The sequence below is a fragment of the Podarcis raffonei genome, chromosome 10 (genome assembly GCF_027172205.1).
Source record: "Podarcis raffonei isolate rPodRaf1 chromosome 10, rPodRaf1.pri, whole genome shotgun sequence".
NCBI classification, from domain to species: domain Eukaryota; kingdom Metazoa; phylum Chordata; class Lepidosauria; order Squamata; family Lacertidae; genus Podarcis; species Podarcis raffonei.
In genome coordinates, this window is record NC_070611.1 from 32,269,056 (window position 1) to 32,295,934 (window position 26,879).

The window sequence follows — 26,879 nt, forward strand, 5'->3', positions numbered from 1 at the left end:
CATCCCTGACCACTGGTCCTGCTAGCAAAGGATGATGGGAGTTGTAGTCCAAAAACAGCTGGACACCCAAGTTTGGGAAACCCTGCTCTAGACTCATAAGAGCTATGGATGCTGTTATAAAACCAATAAAAACCTCAAGACACCCATTTCCTTTTCTGCTTGAGAGAGCCCAGCCGCTGGTGTTTAAAACCCGTCACTTCCGTGGTAAAATGTAATGAAAGGATCCGTTCTGCCTCCTCGTCCTTTTAATATATCGGAAATTATAATGCCCAGTTCCGTGGTTTTTGCCGAGTTCTGCAGTCCCAAACCTTACACGGGCATCCGCTCAGCGCCTGCCGTCGGGAAATGGGTTTATATGGGAATGGTCCTCCCAAGCGGCAGGCGGCGCCCTTCCTGCCCAGGAGCCTGTCTGTGTCGACCGTTACAGGAAGCCGTTGAAGCCGGCATGGCGAGTGAGAAATTTTGAAGAGTCCTTGCCTCTCTGTACGAAGGGGTCTAAGCGGCGGCCCCCGCAGGCCAGGCTTCCATTGCCCTTTGGCTTCTCTGCTTTGGAAACATGAAGGCCCGTGTGAGCCTCAGGCGGCTTCTCGCCTCAAACAGGCGTTGCCACAAATCCCGCCCCCTCCGCTTTCATTGCCTTGATTATTCCACTTCCTGCTCCGGGTCACGAGCTTCCGGGGAGCGGGAAGACTCAAGAAGCGGCAACCAGCCTGCCGCTCGCCTCCGAGATGGACAAGTCGGCTCCTTTGACAGAGTACGCGGGGGGAGAGGAGCGGGGGGAGGGGAGGCCCGGCGAGAGGTGTTCTCTCTGCCTGGGGCGGGCGGGAGGGAGTGGGGAGCCTGCAGCGAGCGTGGGCTTTGTCCGCGCCCGTCCGTTGGCCGGGAGGGAGGGAGGGAGGGAGAGCCGTTAGCTGAGCCTCGCGCGCCAGCTGATAGGCGCTCGGAAGGTTGCCAGGCAACGGAGCGGCCTGCCCAGCCCAGCCCTACTGTTTCCCACAGTGGACATGTGGGCAATATTGGGCAGCCTCCCTGAGCTGCCCTTTGTCATAAATACAGCCCACCTTCTGATAGCCTTGTTCTCAATGAAGCTGCCTAATCCCCTCTTGAGAGCGCTCCAAACTAATGGTCAACCACCACGTCCTGTGGCAGTGAGTCCCACAGTTCCACTTTTCATCCGTTCGCATATGCTCATTTGGTGGTTTTAAGGTGGGGCACTTAGGATGAGGGGCTCCTGCAAAGTCAGGTTGTTAGAAACCCCACTAAACCTCCATGGATTAGGGACCCCACCCCATATCTCTTGGACTACTTCCTCCTCCATCAAGGTGCTTGAAATGTTGGAAGCTTTCTTTAGCTGTCCTACTTTCTGAAGTGCTGCAGGCAGATGACTTGGCCATTTCAGTGGTGGCTCCTTGCCTTCCTTAGGCAGGTTTGCCTGGCGGTCTTGTCGGTATCATTTAGGTGTCTGGCCAAATTATTTGTTTTACTCAACGTCAATTTGAGTTTTACTATCTGATTAGACTGTTGCTTTTAGTTTGTGTTATGTTTATGTTATGACCTTGTGTCTTTTGTAACCCACCCTGGTACCATACATTTAGGCTGAAGGAGCTAAATAACCACATTCTGTCGTGACACTTAAGCACACTTTACCAAAGCAATCTCCCACCACCTATCCTTAACTTCACAGACCAAGTGAAATGGAGCCTCCTGGCCATCTGAGTATCAGATGCTGGAGGTGACTTGCTACCATTCTGTGTTGCAAACTTCACAGAGACATTTGGCTGGCCATTGCTACGGTGCTGGACTAGACGGAGAAGAGAACCACAAAATTAGTTCAAGTTAGAGAGGTGGGGTCTAAATCTCAAAAATTATTTTCCCATCCAAAAATTACCCATTCCTTTGATAGGAGGCAAAGTTTTTCCGTGCTTCAAATTGCTTTTCTTCCTCCCCGCAATTTCCCATGTTTGCAGAGAGAAAAGGAAAAACATATTTTTTTATCAGTGTCACAAAACCATGTTGCATTCTTCACAGAACACATAATTAATTAATTGCTGCAAGGTGCAGTGAAGCCCACAACCTAAAGATTGATTTAAAAAAAAAAAGACTTTATCCATGAATTTGTCTACCATATTTTAGCCATTAAAGGTAAGTAGAAAATCCAGGTTTAGTGGATGTATGCCTCTGAATGCAAGATGATTCTGTGGAAAATAACAGTGAAAACCATCATCTTCACGCCCAGCTTGTGAGCCTCCAGAGGCATTTGGTTGGCAGCTATTGGGAAAAGAATGCTAGTAAACTGTATAGGAAAAGTGAATTCTGAGATTGGTGAATACTGATGTATTTCAAAGATGTTCAAAGATGGCAGAAATTATCTAATGTGCAAGTAGAGCCTTCTTTTCTTTTCAGCATCTGGTTCTGTTGAAGATTATTATAATTAGCTGACTGCTAGAATTTTGCTGTTGAGGATATTTCTTTATTAGATGTAAAGTTTCAGATTTCACACATGCATTAAAATAAAATAACATTGTTGTTGTTTAGTCGATTAGTCGTGTCCAACTCTTCGTGACCCCACGGACCAGAGCACACCAGTAACTCCTGTCTTCCACTGCCTCCCGCAGTTTGGTCAGACTCAAGTTGGTAGCTTCAATAACATTAGATGTTTGTATTCTTTTCAGGAATGATTTTCAAAATATGGCTACTCCACAAGAAGTAACTCGGCCAGTTCGGAAGCAGAGTTCTAAAAAAAAAGTTTCTAGTATCCTTTTCCTTTGGTTTTACCTAAAAGCATATTCATATGGTTTGTGAGCTAGACATTATCTCTTTAAATGATAATGTCTTTTTTATATAAATAAAGGTTAATTCAGGACAGTGCAGAGTAACATAATTTATTTTCTGTTACACATAGTAATATAATTTAATATGATTTTGACCATTATTTTGCTTCATGATTTGTTACTTTTTGTGACAAATGTAGTAAGACCAGGCGAAAAACACTTTAAGATTTGAAGCTATTAAAATTCACACCCAAAGTGAGTATCAGCTTCAGAAAATGAGATATTTCTCAGAACTGCAGCAGGAGTGGGAAAGGTAACATTTACCCACATATGCTTGTTCTGATCCTGTTAATTGTCAGCATATCCTCCACCTGATTCAATTTGCGTTTGTAGAAAAACTGCACTTAAGCAATAGGCTTCCTGGGATAGATGGAATTTGAAGGAATAATGACATAGACTGTGTTTACCAGAACTTAAGATGGCCAGGGACACCTGCAAACTGAGGCAGAACTTTAAAGCTTATTTTCTTAGCTTGATTCTATTTTCTTAGTCCTTGCTTCTCTGGATGAGAGTTCAAGTGGCATGACAACAAGAGGAATGACAGTCCCCAGGACTCCAGGACTGGGGCGGCTTTCACGCTCCTGTAAGATCTTTTATACCTATTGCCTTATTTGATGTACACTTTAGTACTTTAAATTTACTATACTTCTAAGTGTTTACGTCCACTATTCCTTCCACTCCTAAATAGTTTAGTTAAAATTAATTAAAATAGCATTAAGTACTAAGCACAATACTGGTTTTCTGTAAGAGGGTGAAGTCTTATTCACTATTTCATCTGTCTGCTGAGTTGAATAATGTATTAGTTCCAGCAAGGAGCTACCCCACCCCTCGCCATGTCTTGCTCCTGTTCCTGTTAAAAAAAATAATTAAAAACAATTTTCCTCCAGTTACTCCACAGAGTCGGAGTTCCATGAATCAACTGAATATGTCTACCATCATGGGCACAGGAGGAAAATCTCCTTATCTTGTGCATACTCCTGGGCACCTTGGAAATGTGTCTATGGTAAGAACATGCAAAGTACAAATGAGCAGCATTCAGAGTCTTTCACCCATCATAGGGTACTTTTGCAACATTTAACAGCCAAATTCCAATTCTGCAGTTCTGAGTCTATGAAATCTTGTGCATGTTTATTCAGAAGTAAGTCCCACTGTACTGAGTGAGGTGTTCTCCCAAGTAGTGTACATAAAGTTGCAGGTTAATATTTTTCTTTTTTGTCCTTTCTAAAGGACCTTTCATTTAAGGTGCTGCTTTTTGACCTTTAAAGCCCTTCACTGCCTAGGACCCTCGTACCTACGGGACCGCCTCTCCCGGTATGCCCCACGGAGAGCCTCAAGGTCCATAAATAGCAACACCCTAGTGGTCCCGGGCCCTAAGGAAGTTAGATTAGCTTCAACCAGAGCCAGGGCCTTTTCAACTCTGACTCCAGCCTGGTGGAACGCTCTGCCTCATGAGACCAGGGCCCTGCAGGATCTGATTTCTTTCCGCAGGGCCTGTAAGACAGAGTTGTTCCGCCTGGCCTTTGGCTTGGAGCCAGTTTGATTCCCTCCCTCTCTTTCTTTTTTCTTTTCCTTTCTCCTCCTGCAATGAGGCTACATTTTAATATTTTAATGTTTCAATATTTTAATGTATTTTAATTTTGTTTTTAAGTTGTAATCATTCAACTTGTTTTTATTATTGCTTGTTAGCCGCCCTGGCTGGGGAGGTCAGGGTATAAATAAAAATTATTATTATTATTATTATTATTATTAATTATTTATTATTATAGTGAGGTACCTGTGAAAATGTAACTAGAGTTCCAATCTAGAGAATCAAAAATAATATCGTATGCTTAGGAAAGAAATGTCTATACTCTCTTAATAAATGTGTGCTTGTTAAGGGTTTCAGCCATTCCTGGGAACAGGGAATTTTCATCCCACAACTTCCATTTTTCTTTCCCAATTAATACACTATATTATGTGACTACTGAACATGCTCACTCCTCACTGGACTGGCCACCTTAGTTTGTTTTTTTAAGTTGTACTTTATCAAATCTTGGGACTCAGTCTAAACATGCTGTTAAAGGTAAAGGGACCCCTGACCATTAGGTCCAGTCGTGACCGACTCTGGGGTTGCGGCGCTCATCTCACTTTATTGGCTGAGGGAGCCGGCGTACAGCTTCCGGGTCATGTGGCCAGCATGACTAAGCCGCTTCTGGCGAACCAGAGCAGTGCACAGAAACGCCGTTTACCTTCCTGCTAGAGAGGTACCTATTTATCTACTTGCACTTTGACATGCTTTCAAACTGCTAGGTTGGCAGGTAACGTTACCTCCCTTTTATTTCTCAGTGCCCTTGTTTCAGCTCTGACCATCAGCATTCACTCATCTGAGTTTGCTATTAGAAAGAGTGATGAGAAGAGCAGCTAAGATTGGTTATTTTAAATTCTTAGATAAACTTCAATGTGTCCAGAAACTAGAAAGACAGAAAATGTTCCCTGTTGTATCATTGTGACATCACTGGATTGTTGCTTTAGCTACTGTTACTGAGGCTACTGCTCCCTATTATGTGATTATGATATCAGAGGCTTGTAGCACTGGCTACTGCTCTTGGGCTAGTCTATCACTGTCTCCCCTGCTGTCATATTGAATGCTGCAAAATCTAGTCAGTCTTTTAAGGTAAGAAGTTTTCAGCCCTCATGTAGATGGAAGGTAGGGATAATGATCTACTGCTACTGAAGCTGGGTTCTCACCATCTTTCTTGATAATTTGCTGTCATTTTGTATGTCATAAAAACTTGCCTTGACAGCAGACCTTTTAAGGATAATATGTAGTATTTAGATGGGTAGAAGACTGAATGGCTAGAAGGAACTTTTCTCCCTCCTCTCACATCATTAGGAAATCTAGGAATGCATAAGAGAGTCATGTACCAGTAGGGTGCAGTTTTGTAAAACTCCCTTGTTGGAGCAAGACACTAGATTACAGGTGACTCCTTTCTTTTAAGGAAAAAATAATCATCACCACCTACATTCAATCATCCGATCCCTATTTCAACCAGAGTACATTTTCATGAAAACTGCAATATCTACAATGGTGATTATTGTCTCTTTTGCTGTTGACTAAGTCTGCAATCGAAACTCTTGGTGCTGGCTGGCAGGGCTTAACAGAGCTGTCCTGGAGCTCTCCACTGGCAAGGAACTTGGCTGGTAGCAATTTCACCCAGTCACACACTTGGCAGGCAGAACAAGGAGCTCTTCAATGGCAGAGTGATGCTGGCATCATTGCAGGCAAAGGCTGGTAGAGGCTGATGCAGCTGAGCTGAGGGTTGCTTCTGCCCTGTCAGCACACATAGGTCAATGCAAAGGGGGATTGGACTCCACCATAAGTAACAGATGGCTGACATTGAAATCTGAAATTGAAGGGAAATCCATATTAATCAACTTCAACTAGAACTACTTTCTGAAGAAAAATGTACATAAGCAATCACAATGTCAGACCATTGATACACAATGCAGTGATATTAATAGGGTTTTTATTCTGTGTATCATATTGTGTGTTTTAGTTAGATGACAATGACTGGACAACTTCACTCTCCCCTCAACATTCAATCATGTTCACAAATTTAGAGTACAGTGGTACAGAAGATATCACTAAGAGTGCTGTCCTGTTGAAGGAGGATGATCCTGGGGAAGCAGGTGAGAGCTCACTTTTTGCCTTTGCTATCTGTTACGGCATCAATGCCTGTTGTTAAATGCATAAGGTATCCTGTTGTAGGATAAGTAGCTGGTCTAGTTTTTCTTCATCCCATCCAAGGGATAGCTCAGCTGGTAGAACATGAGACTCTTAATCTCAGGGTCATGGGTTCAAGCCTCATGTTGGACAAAAGATTTCTGCATTGCAGGGTGTTGGCCTAGATAATCCTAGGGGCCCCTTCCAACTCTACAATTCCATGATTCAAAGTAGATCATAGTCTTGGAAGAACAGTACCATGGCCGGGGACAGCCATAATAACTAATATGCTAACTGTCATATATAAAATAGGTACATCTTAGGAAGTTGGTTAAACCACATTGTACATTTCCACAGGCCTGATGTTGTTTTTGTACAGTTGTTCTGGGTTTGTTTTTGGCACATGATTTCAGAATTGTAGTGCTGAGAATTTATTTAGCTACATTTCTTTTCCTGTGTCTAAATGTTTGACTTTCCCCCCTTTAAGTCAGAGACGGAGAATCTGAGAATCTGTGACTCTCCAGGTGTTGCTATACTCCCAGCTCCCATCAGCCTCAACCAGCATGGTCAATGGTCAGGGATGATGGGAACTGAGGTTCCCCACCACTGATTTAAGGAATGCTTAGACTATGTCAGTTTCACCCCATCAATACTTCCATTTTATTGTTCTAAAGAACATCTGCAAAGGAGACTGTGTTATCAAATGTGCTTTGAAACATTGTGCTTATTGTACAGCTATTTTAAAAATCTTGTTTTATATATTTTGATATATGTACAAAACATAGGCACTATGAGTGTTTAAATATAATAAAGGTGAACTTGTTACAAGCTAGACTTGTTCTAAAGTAGGTTATTCTAATTAACACGTTTCTTCTTCTAGCTACGAGGAGTATGTACTCTGATTTTCTACATTCCCTTTTAAAACACACTTCCACTACCATTTTTGAACTTGTAGATGAGTATGAAGATACTTGCAATAACCAGGTATATTGTTATATCCCTTATGTATTCATTACTTGCTGAACCAAAATCATTTTCCCTCATTGAGTAAGCATAGAGTAGTACAGGCAATGTCACTGCCGTATATATGAAAAGAGGGTTACTGTTGAGAGTGCCTGTAGTTTGTACAGAGAGCTCTCAAAAATAGCTTCTGTACAGACTCATTTTGTATAAAGCAACAAATTTACCAGTTTCATGTAATTGTTTGGGATTTGTAGCTGAAAATGAAGATTTGAACATCTTTAGCAATAAGCACATTGTATTAGTCCCTAACTACAACATTTGTTTAACTGCCTTTGATTGCATTAATCCCGTTACCAGTGCATCTTCCATTCTTCCTCTCTACTTGTATTCTTCTTACTGTCAGCAGGAAATTACTTTGTTTTTACTTATGCTGTATAAAGCAGGGTCACCTACCCCATACCCGATAGTGTGGGGCAGGTATGGACATGCCTACAATGGAACAACAGGGAGCCTCAAGTGAGCCCCTGGTTGTTCCTTTGCAAGCAGGGCTTCCTGTCAGTGCCAATCAGCTGACAGAGAGTGCTGGGGGCACACCTTCAAAGGAGGTGGCAATCCCCTTTGAACTTTTTATAGATGTAAGTCACCCATTGATTGGATCCAGTTCAGAACCTCTGTTGTAAAGCATTACACAAATTCCACTGTGCGAAGAATAAAATATTGTGTGAGAGAAGAAAAGATGATATAACCCAACTGTTGGTTTGTTTTTTAAATACCAGGTAAACATTCTTCAAAAAATAGTGTACCGAGCTACTCCTGGGCAGCAGAAATTTTCAAAAACTGCCAGTGTGTTGTGGCTTCTCAAGCAAGAGATGGTAACTTGGAGACTATTATCCTCAATTTACAGGTAATTCTCCTGAAAGCCTGCTTGTGTTTTTTCCCCTCAACACTTAAATTTACTTTGCAGTACAATCACACCTAATGTACATTTAACTTGTGTGATTTGAGGCATATGTGGTTGAAGGCCGACTGGCTGAAATTGCAGAAGTTAAATCCAAGCAAGACAGAGCTTAAAATCTCTTTTTGTGCCAAGTCTGCTCTTAGCCTTGCTTGAGGGGAAGAGGCCCTCCCAGCATGCCAGGTTTGAGATGCTCTCGCAATATCTCACAGGGCCATCCGAGTTCCTGCAAGATTTTGCATGTGTATCCTTAGACTTCCACAGCCAGTGTGCTGATCGAGGGGTTCTAGCTGGTGAACCAGCTGGAACTGAAAAAAGTCAGCCACCTGAGCCTCCAGGGATTAGGTTAGTTAAAGTGTGCTTGGCAGACATTAGCAAACCAATATAGGATGTGGCAGTTGAATGAATGACAAAATGTCACTTACTTTGGAATATATCCAAATACAGTGGGTGATATAGTCATACTGGGAGTAGAGTCATTGAAATCAATGGACTTAAAGTCCATTAATTTCAGTGTCCCTACTCTGAGTATGACTAACTTTGGATATTGTCCAATATTAAAAAAAAAAAATCTAACTGCACTATAACGGCATCCTCAATAGGAACTCTTTAAAATCCTCAGTAGAACTTTAAGCACATACAAGTTGTAAGGTGCAAGGAGGGAGACCAGGATGGGGATATGGCAGGTGCACACAGACCTTGCAATTGTCTTATCACTGTATCTGTGCCAGTGGGGTGAAGGGGATATAGGGCCCTCAGACCCTTCTGGACATTGTGTATGAATTGTGCCCTATGTGTACTTGCGGATTTCAACGAGATATATGTAGCTAAGAAATAACATGCAATGCTAATCCTCAATATTGTTTTTTCTCTCTTTGCTTTAAATCCAGGGATAGGATACAGTCTGCTCTAGAAGAAGAAACCATGTTTGACCTTGCAGTAAGTTTTGTCACAGTCTTTTTCTACTAAGGAACAACTTACCCACATTGCTTTAGACCCTAGTATTACATTGTTAAAAATATGTAATAGAGATAAAAACTATAGAACTAATAAAGCATATTGTATTCTTAGTTTCATAAAGCATAGCTGATGTGGATCAGCTTTAACAATATTTGTTCTTGGCGGGGAGGGGGGATCCTATTAAGCACCTGCACTGTTTAGCAATCAATTAAGCATATAATTGTCAAATATGGTTAAAGTGTTCAAAGTGTTTCAAATAGAAAATAATTTTTTGATCATGAATCATGCTTCAGTCATTTGTACATTGGTTTTGTTCTTCCCTAGGCTATAAATGCTAGTGAAAAGACTGTTATAAACAGTCTGTTCCAGAGAGATTCATTGGTTCGACAAAGCCAGGTATGACACAAAGTAGGGATGTGGAACATGTTTTCTTACAAGCACTCCATTCCCTTAGGAGTAATCTGTCAGGGGTGGGCACATGCCAGTGGTGGTTAGGGCATCAGAAAAGGGCCCACCCACCTTTCTCTCCCTCCCTCCTTGTTCAACAAGCCATCAAGGGAGAACACATCCCTCTTGTAAGAGGTCAGAACGGATTGTCTTGTTTTTAATATATATATATTTAAGATACATTTACAGTGCTACCTTGGTTCTAGAACGTAATCAGTTTTGGAAATCTGTTCGACTTCCGAAACGTTTGAAAACCAAGGCACGGCTTCCAATTGGCGCAGACACCCCGGAAACAATATCTGACAGCCACATCGGACATTCGGCTTCCGAAAAACATTCGAAAACCGGAACACTTAATTCCAGGTTTTTGACGTTCGGAAGCCAAAATGTTCGAGTACCAAGGTGTTCAAGAACCAAGATTCCACTGTACTTATGAACAAGTCTCCTTAACACCAATGGGATACTTCCCATATGTGTTGCAAGAAAACTTTTGATTGGGACACGGGTGGCGCTGTGGGTTAAACCACAGAGCCTAGGACTTGCTGATCAGAAGGCCGGCGGTTCGAATCCCCGTGATGGGGTGAGCTCCCGTTGCTCGGTCCCTGCTCCTGCCAATCTAGCAGTTCGAAAGCACCTCAAAGTGCAAGTAGATAAATAGGTACTGCTCCGGCGGGAAGGTGAATGATGTTTCCGTGTGCCACTCTGGTTTACCAGAAGCGGCTTAGTCATGCTGGCCACATGACCCGGAAGCTGTACGCCGGCTCCCTCGGCCAATAAAGCGAGATGAGGGCCGCAACCCCAGAGTCGGCCACGACTGGACCTAATGGTAAGGGATCCCTTTATCTTTACCTATAAGGCTTAAAAGGGCAGCATTTGATAGAGGTTGCAATCCTATGACTACATCTTTGGGAGTAAATGCCATAGAATTTAGAGGACCCTGCACAGTGTTGGTCTGATGCATCTTTGTCTACCCCATAATCAAAGTGGAAATTGGGGGAAGGTCTTGTTTTACATTATTGTTAAGTTTGGTTTAATTTTCAGTTGGTGGTAGACTGGCTAGAGAGCATTGCCAAGGATGAAGTTGGAGACTTCTCTGATAATATTGAATTTTATGCAAAGTCTGTATATTGGTAAGTTATTGACCAACTGCTGATCACTCTTGATATTTGCATGGTGCTGGTTCTTTATACCATATTCTACATAAACATCTCAAGCAATTGATTCAAGAAAAAAAAAATGTTTGTTTTTTTACAATTATTACATGACACAATCCCTGTTCTTTAAATATTAGAGACATGGAAATACTGCGGGGGTTTTTTTTTTTCTATATCAGTGTTGTGATGATTCCTAAAAAGCATGTTGAATAAACTTTATGTAAAATTGTTATTTATATTGGGATTTAATTTATTTTAAATATGGTAGGTATTAACAAGTCTATTAAACTCATAAAGGTTTATAAAAATTATGCTTTACGTTATTGCTGTGCATTATTCTTACACCATAGAATTGCTAAAGACAGATCTGCTGAAACACTGCATCAACTTTCACCAGCTGTAATTTAAAAAGCTCAGTTAATTTTTTTTAAAAAAATCAGGAGTAATTAAATATAATTTGTTAAAGAACCTTAATGCATTATAGTGTTGACAATAGAATATTTTACTTTAGAATGTATTGCTGTTGAAGTAACGATATGCCTTGTGTTTTCAGGGAGAATACTCTGCACATCTTGAAGCAGCGACAATTAAACACTTTCTCTGGGAGCTCAAGGCCACTAGTGACTGAATTAGTAAGTGCAGTTAACTAATTCCAGATGTTAAATCAGGGATGGGGAATCTTTTTAGATCCTTTATTATTATCAGGATCTGCCTTGTTGGCCATATTTGCTTTGCAAGCCCCCCTGCCCCAGTCCCTGATCTCGGACTTAAAAGGGGAGCAGGATGAGATTCCAAGTCTCCCCACACCTCCCTTTTAAGCTTCCAAGAGCAAGGAGAAGCAGGGAGTCTTGTAAAAGACATTGTGACAGCCCTTGCAATTCTCTTTGAGCCTTTGGCTCTCTTCAGGCCTTTCAAAAACCTATCTGAAGTAGCTTGTGAGTGAGAGCTGCTTCAAATGGTGGTTTTGCACAGGAATCTCCATTCCACTGATGAGCATGGATTAAATCCTGCTCCCTTGGCTGTGCAATGGAGGATCTTGCAGACAATGCAGGATTAAATCATGTTCTCCTGCTCAGTTGAGGTCACCAGTAATGACAGCAGATGTGCAGTTGGGCTTGGTTTGGAGGAAATGGTCTTGTGGGCCAAAGTAGACCCCCTGGTGGGCCAGGATTGGCCCACAAGCCAGAGGTTCCTCTCCCCTACCTTTATTGAACAATTAGCAGTTTTCTCTGTTGATGAAAATTCATCAGTATTCAGGGTAGATATTTTTTAACTGGAGATATACTGCCCTACTTTATCAAACTGTGGTCCACCCTGTGTCTCCTCGTATGAGATTTTACTGTGCAACTATTTTATGCAGTTAGGCAATTAATTAATAAAACCAAAACAAGAGTAGATATACTCTGGCTGATAACCCAGAAATGTAACAAGTCAAGGTAGCCTATCATGTTTTAATACAAATATATGCATCTGATGAAATGTACTAGCTCACGAAAGCTTACGCCATAGTAAATGTAGCAGTCTTTGTTGTTTTTGCTGGCAGAGACTAATACTGTTGTCCCTCTGGAAATGGGAAACAGAACAGCCTCCAACAGGAACCTCCTGTCCTTTTCAATGACTTAGCTTAAAAGCAATATGCAGGGAGAAATGTGCTTTTGCAATTCAAAAGAATCAGTGCAGTTTTTCTATTTAGGACCCAGATGCTCCGATAAGGCAGAAAATGCCACTTGATGATTTGGATCGGGAAGATGATGCACGGTTACTTAAGTTCCTTTTCACTCTCATTAGAGCTGGAATGACGGATGAGGTAAAAGAAATGTATTTCCATTTACTTAAAGGGGTGGGGAACAGGTGTGTGTAAGTCATTGGGTACACATGCATGCACATGCACACATACAGTTTATAAAGGCTTGTATGCATCGAGTGGAACCTCTGCAGAATGGGCATATTTGTACATAGATCTTTGGTCCATAAAATGCTATTAAGTGCCAAAAACTACATAAATGAGAAAATAAGTATGGATTATGCTATTAAGTTTGAGAGTAGAATCACAAACAAAAGTTGCAAAAAAGACTTAATTATCTATCTTCACATGCTTGTTTGCTTGAATGCTGAAATTGACTTCACAAAGTTCTACAAACACACCCGTGTGTGTGTGTGTGTGCGCGCGCGCATATGCACACTCTTTTATAAGAAAAGCCATAGAACTTGAGTTTAGAAAACTGTAGTTTATTCTAAGTGTAGGTTAGCAAAACAAGATCTGAAGCCAAGGTTTGATCCTGGTTTGTTTGAACTATCCTTCTAAGCCCTAAAGAGCACTTCAGGGCTCCTGATCTAGGGTGGCTGGAACCCTGAACAGGAACGTTCATTCAGGGGACTGGAGATGCACTACGGCATTATTGTCACCATCATCACAATAATCAGGTCCTTGCATGTCGTGTGATTTTAACATGAGTGGAATGCACCATATTTTTCCAAGTATAAGATGATGCTTTTTTGCTTTAAAAAAAGGGGGGGCACAAATTGGGTGTAGTCTTATACATGGATAGTGAATGCAGAGGGGGGACGTGCAATTAATGGCAGCAGCAAGCAGGAGATTGGCAGCGGCAATTGGGCAGGCGATTGGCGGCTGTGGCAAGGCAGGCAGGCAATTGGTGGCTGTGGTGAGGTGTGCAATCGGCAGTGGCTGTGGCAAGTGGTTGGGCAGGCAGGTGTGCGATTGGTGGAACTAACCTCCCCCACCCCCCCCAAAAAGCTAAACAACTTAGTTTTTGGTTAAAACAAAATACGGGTTTCCTTATACATTGGGGTGTCTTATACATGGAAAAATACGGTAAATGTGTTTCTCTCAAAACTTGCCCACTCCCTTTGCTTACTTTATAGGCCCAACGATTGTGCAAAAGATGTGGACAGGCTTGGAGAGCTGCAACGCTTGAAGGGTGGAAGCTGTACCATGATCCTAATGTGAACGGAGGTACTTAAATGAGACACACAGAAACTGAAAAAAGATGCATGGCCCTATGTGCACATTTGTTCATTTTACCTGTCTTTTCAAAGATTTATTCTGGAACCATCTGAAGATGCACACCATCAAATTTAGTGAAAATTTGATGAAGTGGTTAGGGTCCATCTAGCAAAAAGAGGATAGGATAAGCTTATAAAGTCTTAGCTATAATCCCTGCCTAGGTATTTTCTTTGGAATAAGGGTCCAGATATATTGGATTGAATATGCATAACAGCAGGTAGATCTTGATATCCAGGAACAGGCTACGTTCAGACTTCTAAATCATTGTTTGGAGGAGCTATAACAGGGGAAGGCAACCTAAGGCCCAGGGGCCAGATCCGGGGGCCAGATCCGGCCCAATCACCTAAATCCAGCCCACAGATGGTCCGGGAATCAGCATGTTTTTACATGAGTAGAATGTGTCCTTTTATTTAAAATGCATCTCTGGGTTATTTGTGGGGCATAGGAATTCGTTCGTTGTTTTTTTCAAAATATAGTCTCCAATTGCTTGGGAAAAACTCTGGAGAGGTGGGGACTTTCTGTCTTGGCAACTGATCTATGGGAAGAAGACCTACCGGGGATGAGCTGCTGTGCTTATTAGTTGATACACTGCCAAGTCTGTGCAGATTGTGCTCTTGCTAAGAAACGAGTTAACTCCCAACTTGAACTGCTGGCTTGCTCTTGTCACCAGTTGAAAGGCTTGAGGACCCTGCAGTAAACTGTCTAATAGAGCCCATGCACGATTCATTACCAGCTTTCCTTCTCTATCGGCATTCTCATTTAGATGTACCCTTTGTTCTTACTTGAACATAGCTGTAGTAAGATAGTGAGACTGCTTTGCTTATCAGATTAGATAGCCTCCAGCATCTTGATTGCTCTTTGAGGAAAGTTTCAGAAAAACTGAAAGTGGATCTTTTGCTGGACAGTACAGTTCTCCTAAGTTGCTGAATTAACCACATATAAAATTACTCTCTACACATAGGAACAGAGCTGGAACCTGTAGAAGGGAATCCATACAGATGTATTTGGAAACTAAGCTGCTGGAGACTGGCAGAAAAGGTAAGAAGCATGTAGTTGTAATAGATTCTGTTTAAGGATTTTTTTTTTCCTGTCATTGACTTTCAGTAGATATTGGATTGTATCCAACAGTGTCTCTCAGCTGAACAGAAAGGAAAGCAATTTTCAGCTATTCCCTCTGCAGTTGCCCACATCTCCCTAAAACTGTTCTGGATGTTACCGCAACCCTCTGCAGCAGATCTGGGCAGTTTTGTGGCAGCTGAAGGATGAATAACTGAAAATTGCTTCCTATTCTATATCATTGTTGGAAGTCTTACTGTTGCTGGATATAATCTATTGCCACTAAATTTCTAACCATATCATTAGCATGGCTTAAACAGACCTGAAGGTAAATAGTATTTTATGCAATAGCTAATCAATTGATATTAATAGAAATTGTTAATTTATTAACAAATAAGGAACTGGAGATGGAGTGGTAGCCAATGCTAGTCCTACTCGGAGTAGACCTATTGAAGTTAATGGTTCCTGTATTAGGTGCTGAATTAAGTATACTGGTGGCAGCTTATGTATTTGATTAACTAACTAATGCTATATTGCTAACTGTTCTCTGAACCTTTCAGAAGATACCGAGTATCATGATTGAATGAATTAGTGTTTAGTACATTTCTTAAATAGCTATAAACAAAATATAATGATCACAAATAAATATTTTTGAACAATTTTAGGAGCAGTTTGACAAATACGAGAGAGCAATCTATGCAGCACTCAGTGGAAACCTCAAACAGGTATGATATATATTAATAAAATAACATCTTGTTGAGACAGCTTAGCAAAATAGACGGAGAATAGCCAACACACAGTCTGCTGTGACTGGGAAACTCTAAAAAGTATAGTGTGCTTTTGGGTCTTTCAGGGCTTCACAAATAGGGTAGATTACTTCCTTTTATACCAGAAGATGGTGCTCAGAATTTACTATAGCTAAGTTTGTGCTTGCTTGCAATAGCAGGCAAACAAGCTAGGCTAGCCTTTATTTGTGCTCAAAAACTGTTAACATTTTAATGACATTTTGAATACAGTTCTCTTGGATTTCCTATTAATTCTTAGCATTACTAAAGATTTCATATAGAGATAAATAACATAAGTTGGGACTAGCACACGTGCATTGCGATATGACAAGCTTCTTGGCATGCAGCTTGTTTCTGTCATAATAAGCAGTGGCTTACATTGAAATCTGAATGCATCCAGGCTAGCTTACATCTTTTGTTAATATACTTATTCCAGAACTATTAATTTTGGCTCTCTATTTTCCTTTGCAAACCTAAAGCTTCTTCCAGTTTGTGACACCTGGGAAGATACAGTTTGGGCACATTTCAGGATCATGGTGGACACACTTGTCGAACAGGAAATCCGTTCATCGGTGATGACCACAGAGGAGACAGAAGACCTCCCCAGAGAGTATTTAGAAACAAAGTAAGTTATTATTTGTTACTTAATTAGCCATTATGTAATATTTGATTAATTGCCGTTTCACTTACGTGTTTGAATATTTTTTCCCCTTTATATTTTGAAGCTGGACTTTAGAAAAGGTGTTTGAAGAACTTCAAGCAACAGATAAAAAGGTAATTTTGAATCTTAATCAGAAGAGAGAAAACCTTTTTTCTTTTATTGTACACTTTTACAAGGCAGTCCTGTATATGTTTACTCAGAAGTAAATTCCTCTATCTTCAGTGGGGCTTGTTTCCTGGTAAATAGATACGGGAGTGCAGCCTTAATCCTAATTAGTTAATATAATCCTATAACATAAACCTAAATAGTTAGTTAGCCAAAAAGTCTGCAGGCAGTTCTGTACTATGAAAGTTACCTAGGTCTCAGGAAAGTGTTTCCCTAGTAATCTTACCTTTTTTGGCTATCGCTTGTTGATTACTCATGCATATTGGATGTACCTGAAACTCAGAATACAGGCAATTCCTTGTTTGCGCGGAGTTTGTGTTCTGGGATATTGCGCTTATCAGCAGTTGTGCATAAGCCTGTCCCACCCCACTCCAGTGCTAAAACCAGTGCGCACATCACAGTCACTCATCAATCAGATGTGCACAAAATGGTTGCCTCCTGTATATCCATTCTGGATGAAAATAATAACTTAATGTTCATATTTTCTAAAAATAGGATGATGGTTATTTCAGGTCATCTTCTCCCTGCTTTTCTTTTTTATTCTGTATTGGTTTGTTTTTTTTACTTTTCTATTTATTTATTTTCTATTTTACCTTGTTTTTATTTAAAACGGAGGTGAATAAAATAAAGATTTAACCATGTGTTCTGCAAAGAAGTACTTCCTCTTTTGTTGTCTGAATCTTTATGGATATATGGTGTGTCTTCACAAATTATAAACTGCTTTTCAGAGAGTTTTGGAAGAGCATCAAGAACATTATCATGTGATTCAGAAGTTCATTATCCTGGGAGATGTGGATGGTAAGTTTGCTTTGAGTGTTTTCTTCCAGCAATAATTGAACTTTCACTAATTTTGTGTTATGCTGCGCCTCAATGGCAGCTGTTTTATGATTAGTGCCCACAGCACTTTTTTGAAATTTAAGATGTGCCTGTAGGTCCAAAAAGGGTGGCAACCCCTGATTTACACTATCCATTTAAAGCAAAGCACAGCGAGCCCCCCCCCCCGCCCCAAATCTGTTTATTAGTGGTAAGGTGAATTGAAACTTGTTATTTTCTCAGGTTTGATGGAAGAATTTAACAAATGGCTCTCCAAAGACAGAAATGTGCTCCCAGGACACCTACTTCGGTTCATGACACATCTCATTTTATTTTTCCGCACTTTGGGACTACAGACTAAAGTAAGTTCTTGTAATGGTGCCTGGAATATAGAAAATAACTGGTGGTTCCTCTCCTTTCACTTGTGCAACCTAATCATTCTTTTTCTCCAGCTACCAAGCTGGGTTTAAGAGCTTGATGGGAGGGGAAACAGACCAGAGCAACACAACAAAGAGAAAACCTTTTGCTAGTGATTCTTTAGTGGCTTCTTCCTCTCCCCATTTTGCTAGTAGTAAAAAGAAGCATGCCATATTCGGCATGTAATGCTAGTTTAATTAAAAATAGTAGTCTGAGAACAGTTTCAACAGAAAGCACCTATACATCGCAATTGATATTTGACTATAAAGCACTTATGGAGAACTGTATTGAGCTGGCAGGCTAATTAGACAGGTGAATGAGGTTGCTCATCTGACATTAGGTGAAACATTACCCTTTGCAAAAATTCTTTGTTCCTTTGCATGGATCAGCTCCATACATCAGCTTTGATCAGGAGCTCACAATCCCAGCAGGCTAACATTTGCCTCTGGATTTAAAGTCCTGGATGCAAACCCCCCACTTGCAGCAGGGATCAGCTCCACTAAGGAGACCCTATCCCAGGGAACAATCAGGAGTGCACTTGAAGGCTCCACATTGTTCCTTTGCAGCCATGGCTTCCCCTGCTCGACATCTGATGATATGTCAAACATAGAGGGGGATGACCTCACAGGCCAAGTTGGCCTTTGGGCAGGAGATTCCCCATGCATGCTATAAAGAATAATTTGCAATATGTAATTTTCCACCATAATTTAATTTGTCAGTTGATTTTGTCTAGTTAAATGGTTTCCTTTCAAGTAAAGTTTGGGCTAAGCAAGAAACCCATAACGTTTTGTGTAGATATAGAATAATGAGGGAATGGTAAAAAAAGATGTATTTCTGTGTAAGCAAACAATATCTGTACCTCTACAGCGGGAGTAACCTGCTGATTAAGGGAAAATCAGGTCCTGTTGTACAAGTAAATATCCATAAAAGAACTAAAGCCTTTCTTGTCTGTGAGTTAACGTCAGTATCCTCATAGTCTTCATTTTCTGTCTATCCCTGAAATGTGCAAGGTTAATATAACAAAACTCCAGTTGTAATGTAACAAATTTCCAGTTTTTGCTGATGCTGCAAAGCTATTCTCCTTCCCAGAGGTATTAAGATGGAATGACTGATAATCAAATATCACATGGTAAGAATAGTGTCACCTGTTATGGAATGCCTGACATCTGACAATGCTCAACTGTAACTCATTTGGTTCCAGTCTAGACTCAGTCATTTGTCTTAAAGAGATCTGGATGTAACTAGCGATTTTCAGATAGTATAGAAAGGTAACAGTGACTTGGAAATTTAATTGACATTCTTAAGTAATGTTATTAAACCTAGTAACTTTTTCCATTAAGGAGGAAGTATCGGTGGACGTTTTGAAAACATACATTCAGGTAAGTCTTTAGATGCAATATATCATCTACAATAAGCTCTAAAATTACTAGAACAGTTTTCATTTCTTAAAATGGAAACACAAATAGCAAACCGTTTGCTGAAATATTTTGGCTATTTTTAACACACATTCACAAGGACGACCATTGTTTATACAAATAGCTTATGGATTGTCTTTGTAACTGCAGAGTGTCATTAGAATAACTGTTGAAAGGGGGAAAAGCATTATCAGTTTTTAAAACATGTAGAGATAAATTATTCTGATTTTCTCTCGTGTGCACAAATGAAATATAAATTGGGCAATGCAATAAAACAAATTTCTTTTTAAATTTCTTTTTATGCTGCAGTGGTTAATATGTGAGAAGCACACAGATCTTATAGCATTTTATGTCAGCCACTTGCCTCAGGATGTAGCTATTGCTCAGTATGCTGCGTTCTTGGAAGATGTCACGGAGACAGAACAACGTCACCATTGCCTAGAGTTAGCAAAGGAGGCAGGTAAGAAATTTTGTGAATGATTTATTTGGGAGTGGTATTCTCATTTCCTGGGGAACATTTAATTACATCTTCTAAGTGGGCAAGTATTATTAAGCAGCTATGTCCAAGTTGCAGTATTTCAGTTGTCGTATATACTACCAATTGTATTCAACTAACTTTTAGTCTAAGAACACAAAATGAAATTAATACACCTAAGTTAGTCACGGGTCCACTCTGAGTAATAGTTAGTTCAATACAAAACTATAAATAATAACTTTGTTCAGCATTGGATTTAGTTTTGAAGCACCCATAAACTTGTTTTAATTTTTTAAAGAGAGACTCTGCCCTGCTTTGAAATCCTCACCACCATTTTCTACAACCCTTTGTTCTTGAAAAATACCAATCTAACCGAACTGAGCATATTTATCAATATCGCTGATGTATCCTTATTGGTACTCCTGCTCAGTGGATGTGCCCTTCTTTTTTCTTTTCGTGACATTTATTTAAAACCAAAATTTCCTCCTATAAATTCCTCCTGTTTCCTCATATCTAACTCTTGTATATTTTTCTATTTAAAGGTCTGGAAGTAGCAACTATCACTAAAACGGTTGTTGAAAATATTCGCAAGAAAGATGCTAGCGAGTTCACTCATCATGATCTTGCAATAGATACAGGCACAACAGAGGTGAACAGTGGTGCTAACTGTGTTTCTTAACACTTTTCCCCCAAATAGAGAAGACTGGGGGGGGGGGGAATCAGCAGCTGTGGAAGAGATACTCATAATTCTAAAATAAATTGTATCCCTTGTATTCTGTTGACCGCAGTATGTGCCAAGTACTGCTCATAGTATTAGTATTGACATGGATTCAGACCAAAGCTATGGTAAAAGGGGAGAGTTGGGATTATTTTCTCATGTTGCAATTCTTGAGAGTGTTTAATTGTAATTTATGCTGTCCACCAAAATACACATTTGTATGGCTTTTCACCAGTACTTAAACATTATTTGTGCCAAGATTACGGATGAATAACTCAAATTTTATGTTCCAAATGAATGGTGGATGAGGCTGGCTAATAGTGAACTGCTAATTTTTCAAATACTTCCACTGTTTGAAAGTAAAGATTTTGATAGGCATCCATGGAAAAGTTACTATGAAAGTAACTTTATATTAGATTTTATATTGTGAAATCTGTGGTTACCACCCAGAGAGGTACTTTGGACATACCATGGAGTGTTTGAAAGTCAAACAAAGCTTTTTCTTGGTACAGTAATACTCATGCCTTAGTCACAAATTGTTCTTGAAACACTAAAGATTTAAATGCATTTTGTCGCAATGATGGAAATCTGCTGTTAGAGAAGCATAGGTCTAGTGCTCTGCTTGCCATGCTAAGCAAGTCATGTAGTTTTCTAGATTGTGACCACTGTCTTTAATTTGTTTTGTATCCTCAAAAGCTGACTAGTAAATTTGTTTACTATATATACTGAATAGAGACCTTTTTTTTCTAGGAAGATCAGCTGAAGATTGATGTAATTGACTGGCTGGTATTCAATCCTGCTCAGAGGGCTGAAGCACTAAAACAAAGCAATGCTATAATGAGGAAATTCTTAGGTACTACAATATTAGCCATCAGTTTGAAACTAGAGAAAATATTAAGGAAGTATGATGAATCTGAAAATGACTTACTGATACTCTTTAAATACAGCATCAAAGAAACATGAAGCAGCCAAGGATGTGTTTATAAAGATTCCACAAGACTCTATAGCAGAAATATACAATCAATGGGAAGAGCAAGGAATGGATAGTCCACTTCCAGCTGAAGATGACAACGCTATTAGAGAGCATTTATGTATTAGAGCTTACCTGGTAAGACTGTGACTTAGGTCCCAAAAAGAGATACCTAGAAGACCTGCCTCCTAATCAGATATGTTGAGTGTGGGCTAATCTTACTCAGACATGAGAGGAATGCACTCTATTCAAGCATATGGACCCATTTTTTTTAAAAAAAACAAACCTTAACATTCTAGAGCCAGGCCCCATCTCCTCTAAATCAATGGTCTTCAGATGCATATTTAATAGTCAACAAACCCATTACTATGCCTAACTGTGTACACTTACCTACATGAAAATGTCTAAACATTTCCAACCCAATTTAGGAAGCCCATGAAGCCTTCAATGAATGGTTTAAACACATGAACTCGGTGCCACAGAAGCCTGGTCAGCTTTTACAAGCAAGTTTCACTGAAGAAGTTGCCTATGAACTTAAAGAGAAGAAATATGAGGTAAATAGAAAGGAAAGGTAAAATTCTCCCTTCCATCCTTCTATCTTGCCAATTGGCTAACCCTGTGCTAGTGAGATCACATATGTGATTCCATCCAGATGTTGGATGACAACTCATATCAGCCTTGAATGATCGGCTGTGCCAGCTTAGGACTAATGGAAGTCATCTAATTAAACTGGATAGACCCAGTTCATAATATTAACAAGCGGGTAAGACAAAACTCTGGGTTCCACTTCATTGGCAAATTTAACTGCACATTGACAACTGCAGTTAAATAACCAGCAATCTGCTGCTCTTTTGCGGAAGAGAGGCAAACTGTTAAAACTGTGCAGTGTAGAAGAATGTCAGCTGCACCATTTACTCTGGAATAACCTGTGCTGTAACACTCCCACTCTGAGCTTATTCCTAAATTAATGGAAAAGCATGTGGTGAAGAAACAATGTGTGTTATGAAGATTTGAAAGATTCACTTTGACTTTTCTTTTTCAGATGGACTATGGTATTTGGAAAGGTCTCCTGGATGCCCTTACAGCTGATGTGAAAGAAAAAATGTACAATGTCTTGCTGTTTGTTGATGGAGGATGGATGGTTGATGTCAGAGAGGTAGTGCATACATATTTGAAGTAGACTGTGAAGCTGCCCCTACCCAGTAATAGGCTAGCAGTATTGCTTCCCAGGCTAACATGCTGCAGTGCCGTTGCTTAGTTTTTGTTTACCTATGGCTTGATTTCTGATTTGGTAATGCTTGTTCCGTGGAAAACCTAGGAATATTTAAGATTTATTTAAGAAATAACTGCAAGATGACAACTATGGTTTTAAAATGCTAATACTTTACTCAAACTGTAAATTTGAATTATTGCAGTATCTTCTAATTTGGCTAGTTTTTGGAGGTCATCATCCTAAGACTATACGAAGAGCCCTGTTGGGTCAGACCAAAGGCCTATCTCATCCAATGTTCTGTTATCTCATTGACCAATTATCTACCTATGGGAAGCCCACAAGCAGGACATGAGTGCAACAGCACTGTCCTGGTTGTGATTCCCAGCAACTGGTATTCAGAGGCATACTGCCATTGATACTGGAGATAATATAATCTTCATGACTAGTTGCCACTGATAACCTCCCATGACAGTTGTGTTGGTGCAGGATTTAGCATTATGATGTTTCAATTTTGAGTTTCCATATGATTGTTAAACACTAGAGTAGAGTTTCTTAAAACTGAATGTGACACTTCTGGTTAAGACTATTCCACATTTTCTTACCAAGGGTGCTGAAGATGACCCTGAGCGTACCCATCAGATGATCATGCTGCGAAAACTCTGTTTGCCAATGATGTGCTTCCTCCTTCATACTGTATTGCATAGCACAAGACAGTATCAGGAAGACCTAAGGCTTGCTGACTTGATTTCATCAGATCGACATAAACTCTACATGGTAAGTTCATTTGCTTTAAGTTTTAAATACTCTGCTTGCCTATCTAGCTGAAATAATCCACACTGTAACAAGCACTTTCGTCTTATTGTCTGTATTTGTCAAATTCCAAAGCACACAATACATTAGTCACACTATCAAATAGTGTTTAAAATTTCTGGGAAGAAATTGGGTGTGGCACACATCCAACACTGCAGCTCTGCTGGCACAAAGAGGTTAGGTGCGCATAACAGAACTTCCTCTCCAGACACTTGCATGCCCTCAAAATTAGCTGTGAAGAGTTGGTTGACCTTTCAGAGCAAATCTGGAGGGGGTGCAGGGCAACTTAAGTCTTATAGCACTAGTGGAACCCTGCTGGTGCAGTACTGGATACAACACTGTATGTTTATTTAGGGGCTTTCTTTTAGCACTTCCAAAATAAATTGGAATAATGCAGGACACTAGTACACTAACAGAATAAAGGAACAGACAGTCCCAGTCAGTATAGCACCCATGAGAGTGAACAGTCCTTATGACTATGTACTTTAATGGGGGGGTTTTCGAGAAAGCCAACTTTCTAGTTAGGGAATGCACAGGTGGGGCCCCGGTTGTATATTTTTGGGAGAGTATCTTTTTAAAAAAAGCATTTCTGAACTGAATTAAAATTGTCAGCCCCATGTTTTAGGATTATTTTAGATAAAATACCATCACCCTTTCCTGTACTTAGACTGTTTAACTTTTTTCCTCATATAATAAATGCTTACAGTGGTATCTGTATCTATACCCTTAAGTTATTCTTATCTTCCTCTTCAGGTATTTTCTAAGGATGAACTCCAGAAGCTGCTGCAGAAGCTAAGGGAGTCTTCCCTCATGCTTTTGGATCAAGGTCTTGATCCTCTTGGATATGAAATCCAGTCTTAGTTCCACCATTCTAGGTTATAAAAATGTTGAATGGTGGCACAAGTAAATGTAAGGTTGGGCCCAAAGGTTCTCATACTCCAGGTGAAAGGGGAAGGAAACCTTTGATTCAACGCACAAAGTTTGGCATAGAATTTTTGTTTTAAAGATGTTGCAGTGCATTGACACTAGCAAAATGACTTTCTATGTATGTAAAATGACAAACCGTTTTGACATTTGTATTTTTTTCCAATAAAATTTGAAATGACTGGTTTACTAGGAAATTAGTATCTTTAGCACATAAATGTGCAAAATGCACTATAAATAGATGCCTCTTGTTTGCTAGATCACATGGTTAAACCTTCACAGCTGTTCATGAGTACAGCTTACTGTCTTCCAGGTAAAAATCCTGTTGCCTGTGCACCTTTTCTCAGAACAGAAGCCCTTTCTCCATATTCAGCCTGACAACCAAAGGCTTTGTGTGACTTTCAAGTGAGAGTGAAGCATTCCAGATATATACATGTATTTATATAAAACACTGCTGCTTAAAACAATGGAGGCTTAGGATACAAGCATCACTGGGATTCCAGGCTTAGTGTCGGGCTACTTACTTGACAGAATTTCTGATTATCAAGAAAAAGTACCCATAATCCATTGCAAGGACAGATTGAAAATTTAGGGTGCAACCCTAGCTCACACCACTTCCCAGTGGGGCTTACTGGAGTTTGGAGCACCACACTGGCAGCCCTGCCGAGCATGCTAGCTGGGAAAGGAGGTGAGGAGGCAGGCACACCAGCTTGGAGATGGCATAGCACTTTGGCCCAGTGCTGTCAAGATCCTGAAGTGGCTCAGTCCTTAGGCCCTGCCCCTGGAGTGCCTTGTGGGGATGTGGTGTGGTGGTCTATTTGCTGTTGGTGGGGAAGGGACAGGGCTGTGAAATGAGTGGTTCCTACAATTTCCATAATTGGTGAGAAATAGTTTAAACTGCCCCTTCATGGATCACTGCCTTGCCGTGGCGAAGGGGCTTGAAGAACTCAGAGAAGCTATGAACTATGCCGAGCAGGGCACCCAAGATGAACAGGTCATAGTGGAGAGTTTTGACCAAACGTGATCCACCTGGAGGAGGAACCGGCAATCCACTCCAGTATCCCTGCCAAGAAAACTCCATGGACAAAGACGAGATGGTTGGATAGTGTTTTCGAGGTTACCAGCATGAGTTTGACCAAACTGCGGGAGGCAGTGGAGGACAGAAGTGCCTGGCGTTCTCTGGTCCATGGGGTCACGAAGAGTCGGACACGACTAAACAACAACAAAGTTTAAACTGGCCATCCTGTTTGCTTAACAAAAGGGCGAAACACTTTTGATAGTAAACCATTATTTGAACCTGACCATCTCTCCACAATCTCATTGAGTTGAGTATCCTGTACTTGACAACTAAATTTGCATGTGTTAATCCTTAAGTCAGATGTGTGTGAACTCAGGATATTCCTGAATGCCTTTCAGTAGGGAGCTGGACTCAGGCTTGTTCCACGGTCACCAAAACTCATCATGGAAGGTCTCATGTCATATTAGAATTATGTCAACCTTATGCCATGATCTACAGAGATAAACCATATAAATTCAGATTAACACACCTCACACTGTTAATTCATAGACTCATAGAACTGTAAGTTGGAAGGGACCCTAAGAGTCATCTAGTCTAACCTACAATGCAGGAATTTTTTTGCCCAGTGTGGGGCTCAAACCCATGACCCTGAGATTAGGAATCGCATGCTCTACCAACTGAGCAACTACAAGCAAACATAATTCCACTTGATAATGGAAACAACGTGGACTCTGCTAGAATACCGTTATGTTTATTTATATCTCACATTTTGCTCCAGACAGGGATAAGGATATGACAAAATCTATTGTAGACAAAGAAAATTTATTGTTTTTCTAGTTCACAAATGCTGTTCTTGCCTACAAGTCTCATTATAAACACAAAATGACTGGTAGGTGCCAGCGAGTGTGTATATTTATGCAGACAACTTGTATTGTTGTAAGCCAAAAGGATCTTATGTATGAGGCGGTCTTAGCTCAGCTCACCCTCAAATTTTGGTATTTCTTCAGTAATCCCTCTAATAATGACCTTGAGTAGTTGAGTGCCTATCAGTTTGGAAACAAAGAACCAGACCTATTTACATATAGGGTGTGTATTATATATGTGTGTAAAATATTAAAAAACAACAGCCCAATATGGACCTGTGCCCTTCCAAATCGTTCCTGGCAATTCAGCCCATGGAAATGCCTCCAGTATTTTGTCTCTTACCCCATTGCCTGGAGCTAGAAGATTCTGCAATGCCTGAAGCAACCTCTCAGCTTGAGACCTTCCAGCTTCTTTTGGACATCCAACTCCTAATGGTCAGGACGGATGGGAGTTTGGGGGCGGGGGGGGGAGAAATCTGGAAGGCCGCTATAAAATAACAAATACATCTTAAAGAGTTTCAGCCATGCACCACCTTTG

At 40.4% G+C, this 26,879-nt stretch overlaps 1 protein-coding gene and 1 long non-coding RNA gene across 8 annotated transcripts; one reads left to right on the forward strand and one right to left on the reverse strand.

Moving 5' to 3' along the window:
- The first annotated feature begins 438 nt into the window (after positions 1-438).
- NUP107 (nucleoporin 107) lies at positions 439-24,657 on the forward strand. 3 transcript variants are annotated; one of them, XM_053405661.1, is made up of 28 exons: positions 439-754; positions 2,673-2,752; positions 3,322-3,414; positions 3,719-3,834; positions 6,368-6,500; positions 7,415-7,518; positions 8,274-8,401; positions 9,343-9,391; positions 9,737-9,808; positions 10,901-10,989; positions 11,567-11,645; positions 12,707-12,820; positions 13,897-13,987; positions 15,000-15,076; positions 15,760-15,819; positions 16,359-16,504; positions 16,605-16,653; positions 17,434-17,503; positions 17,762-17,880; positions 19,276-19,314; positions 19,660-19,810; positions 20,368-20,474; positions 21,294-21,396; positions 21,491-21,651; positions 21,942-22,067; positions 22,556-22,669; positions 23,333-23,500; positions 24,290-24,657. In XM_053405661.1, the coding sequence occupies exons 1-28, from the start codon at positions 729-731 to the stop codon at positions 24,395-24,397; spliced, it is 2,772 nt and encodes a 923-aa protein (XP_053261636.1). In that variant the 5' UTR covers positions 439-728; the 3' UTR covers positions 24,398-24,657. The 3 variants fall into 3 exon arrangements, with proteins under 3 accessions (XP_053261636.1, XP_053261639.1, XP_053261637.1); XM_053405662.1 differs by lacking the exon at positions 439-754 and adding an exon at positions 947-1,148; XM_053405664.1 differs by lacking the exons at positions 2,673-2,752; positions 3,322-3,414 and having other exon boundaries at positions 736-754.
- LOC128422091 (uncharacterized) lies at positions 18,626-26,868 on the reverse strand. Of its 5 annotated transcripts, none has more exons than XR_008332428.1 (4): positions 26,685-26,868; positions 21,904-22,046; positions 19,442-19,516; positions 18,626-18,931 (listed from the first exon to the last, which is right to left on the reverse strand). It is a non-coding gene; the product is annotated as an uncharacterized LOC128422091 (long non-coding RNA). The 5 variants fall into 5 exon arrangements; XR_008332427.1 differs by lacking the exons at positions 18,626-18,931; positions 19,442-19,516 and adding exons at positions 19,715-19,788; positions 22,783-22,827; XR_008332430.1 differs by lacking the exons at positions 18,626-18,931; positions 19,442-19,516 and adding exons at positions 19,715-19,788; positions 22,713-22,827.
- Positions 26,869-26,879: the final 11 nt, after the last annotated feature.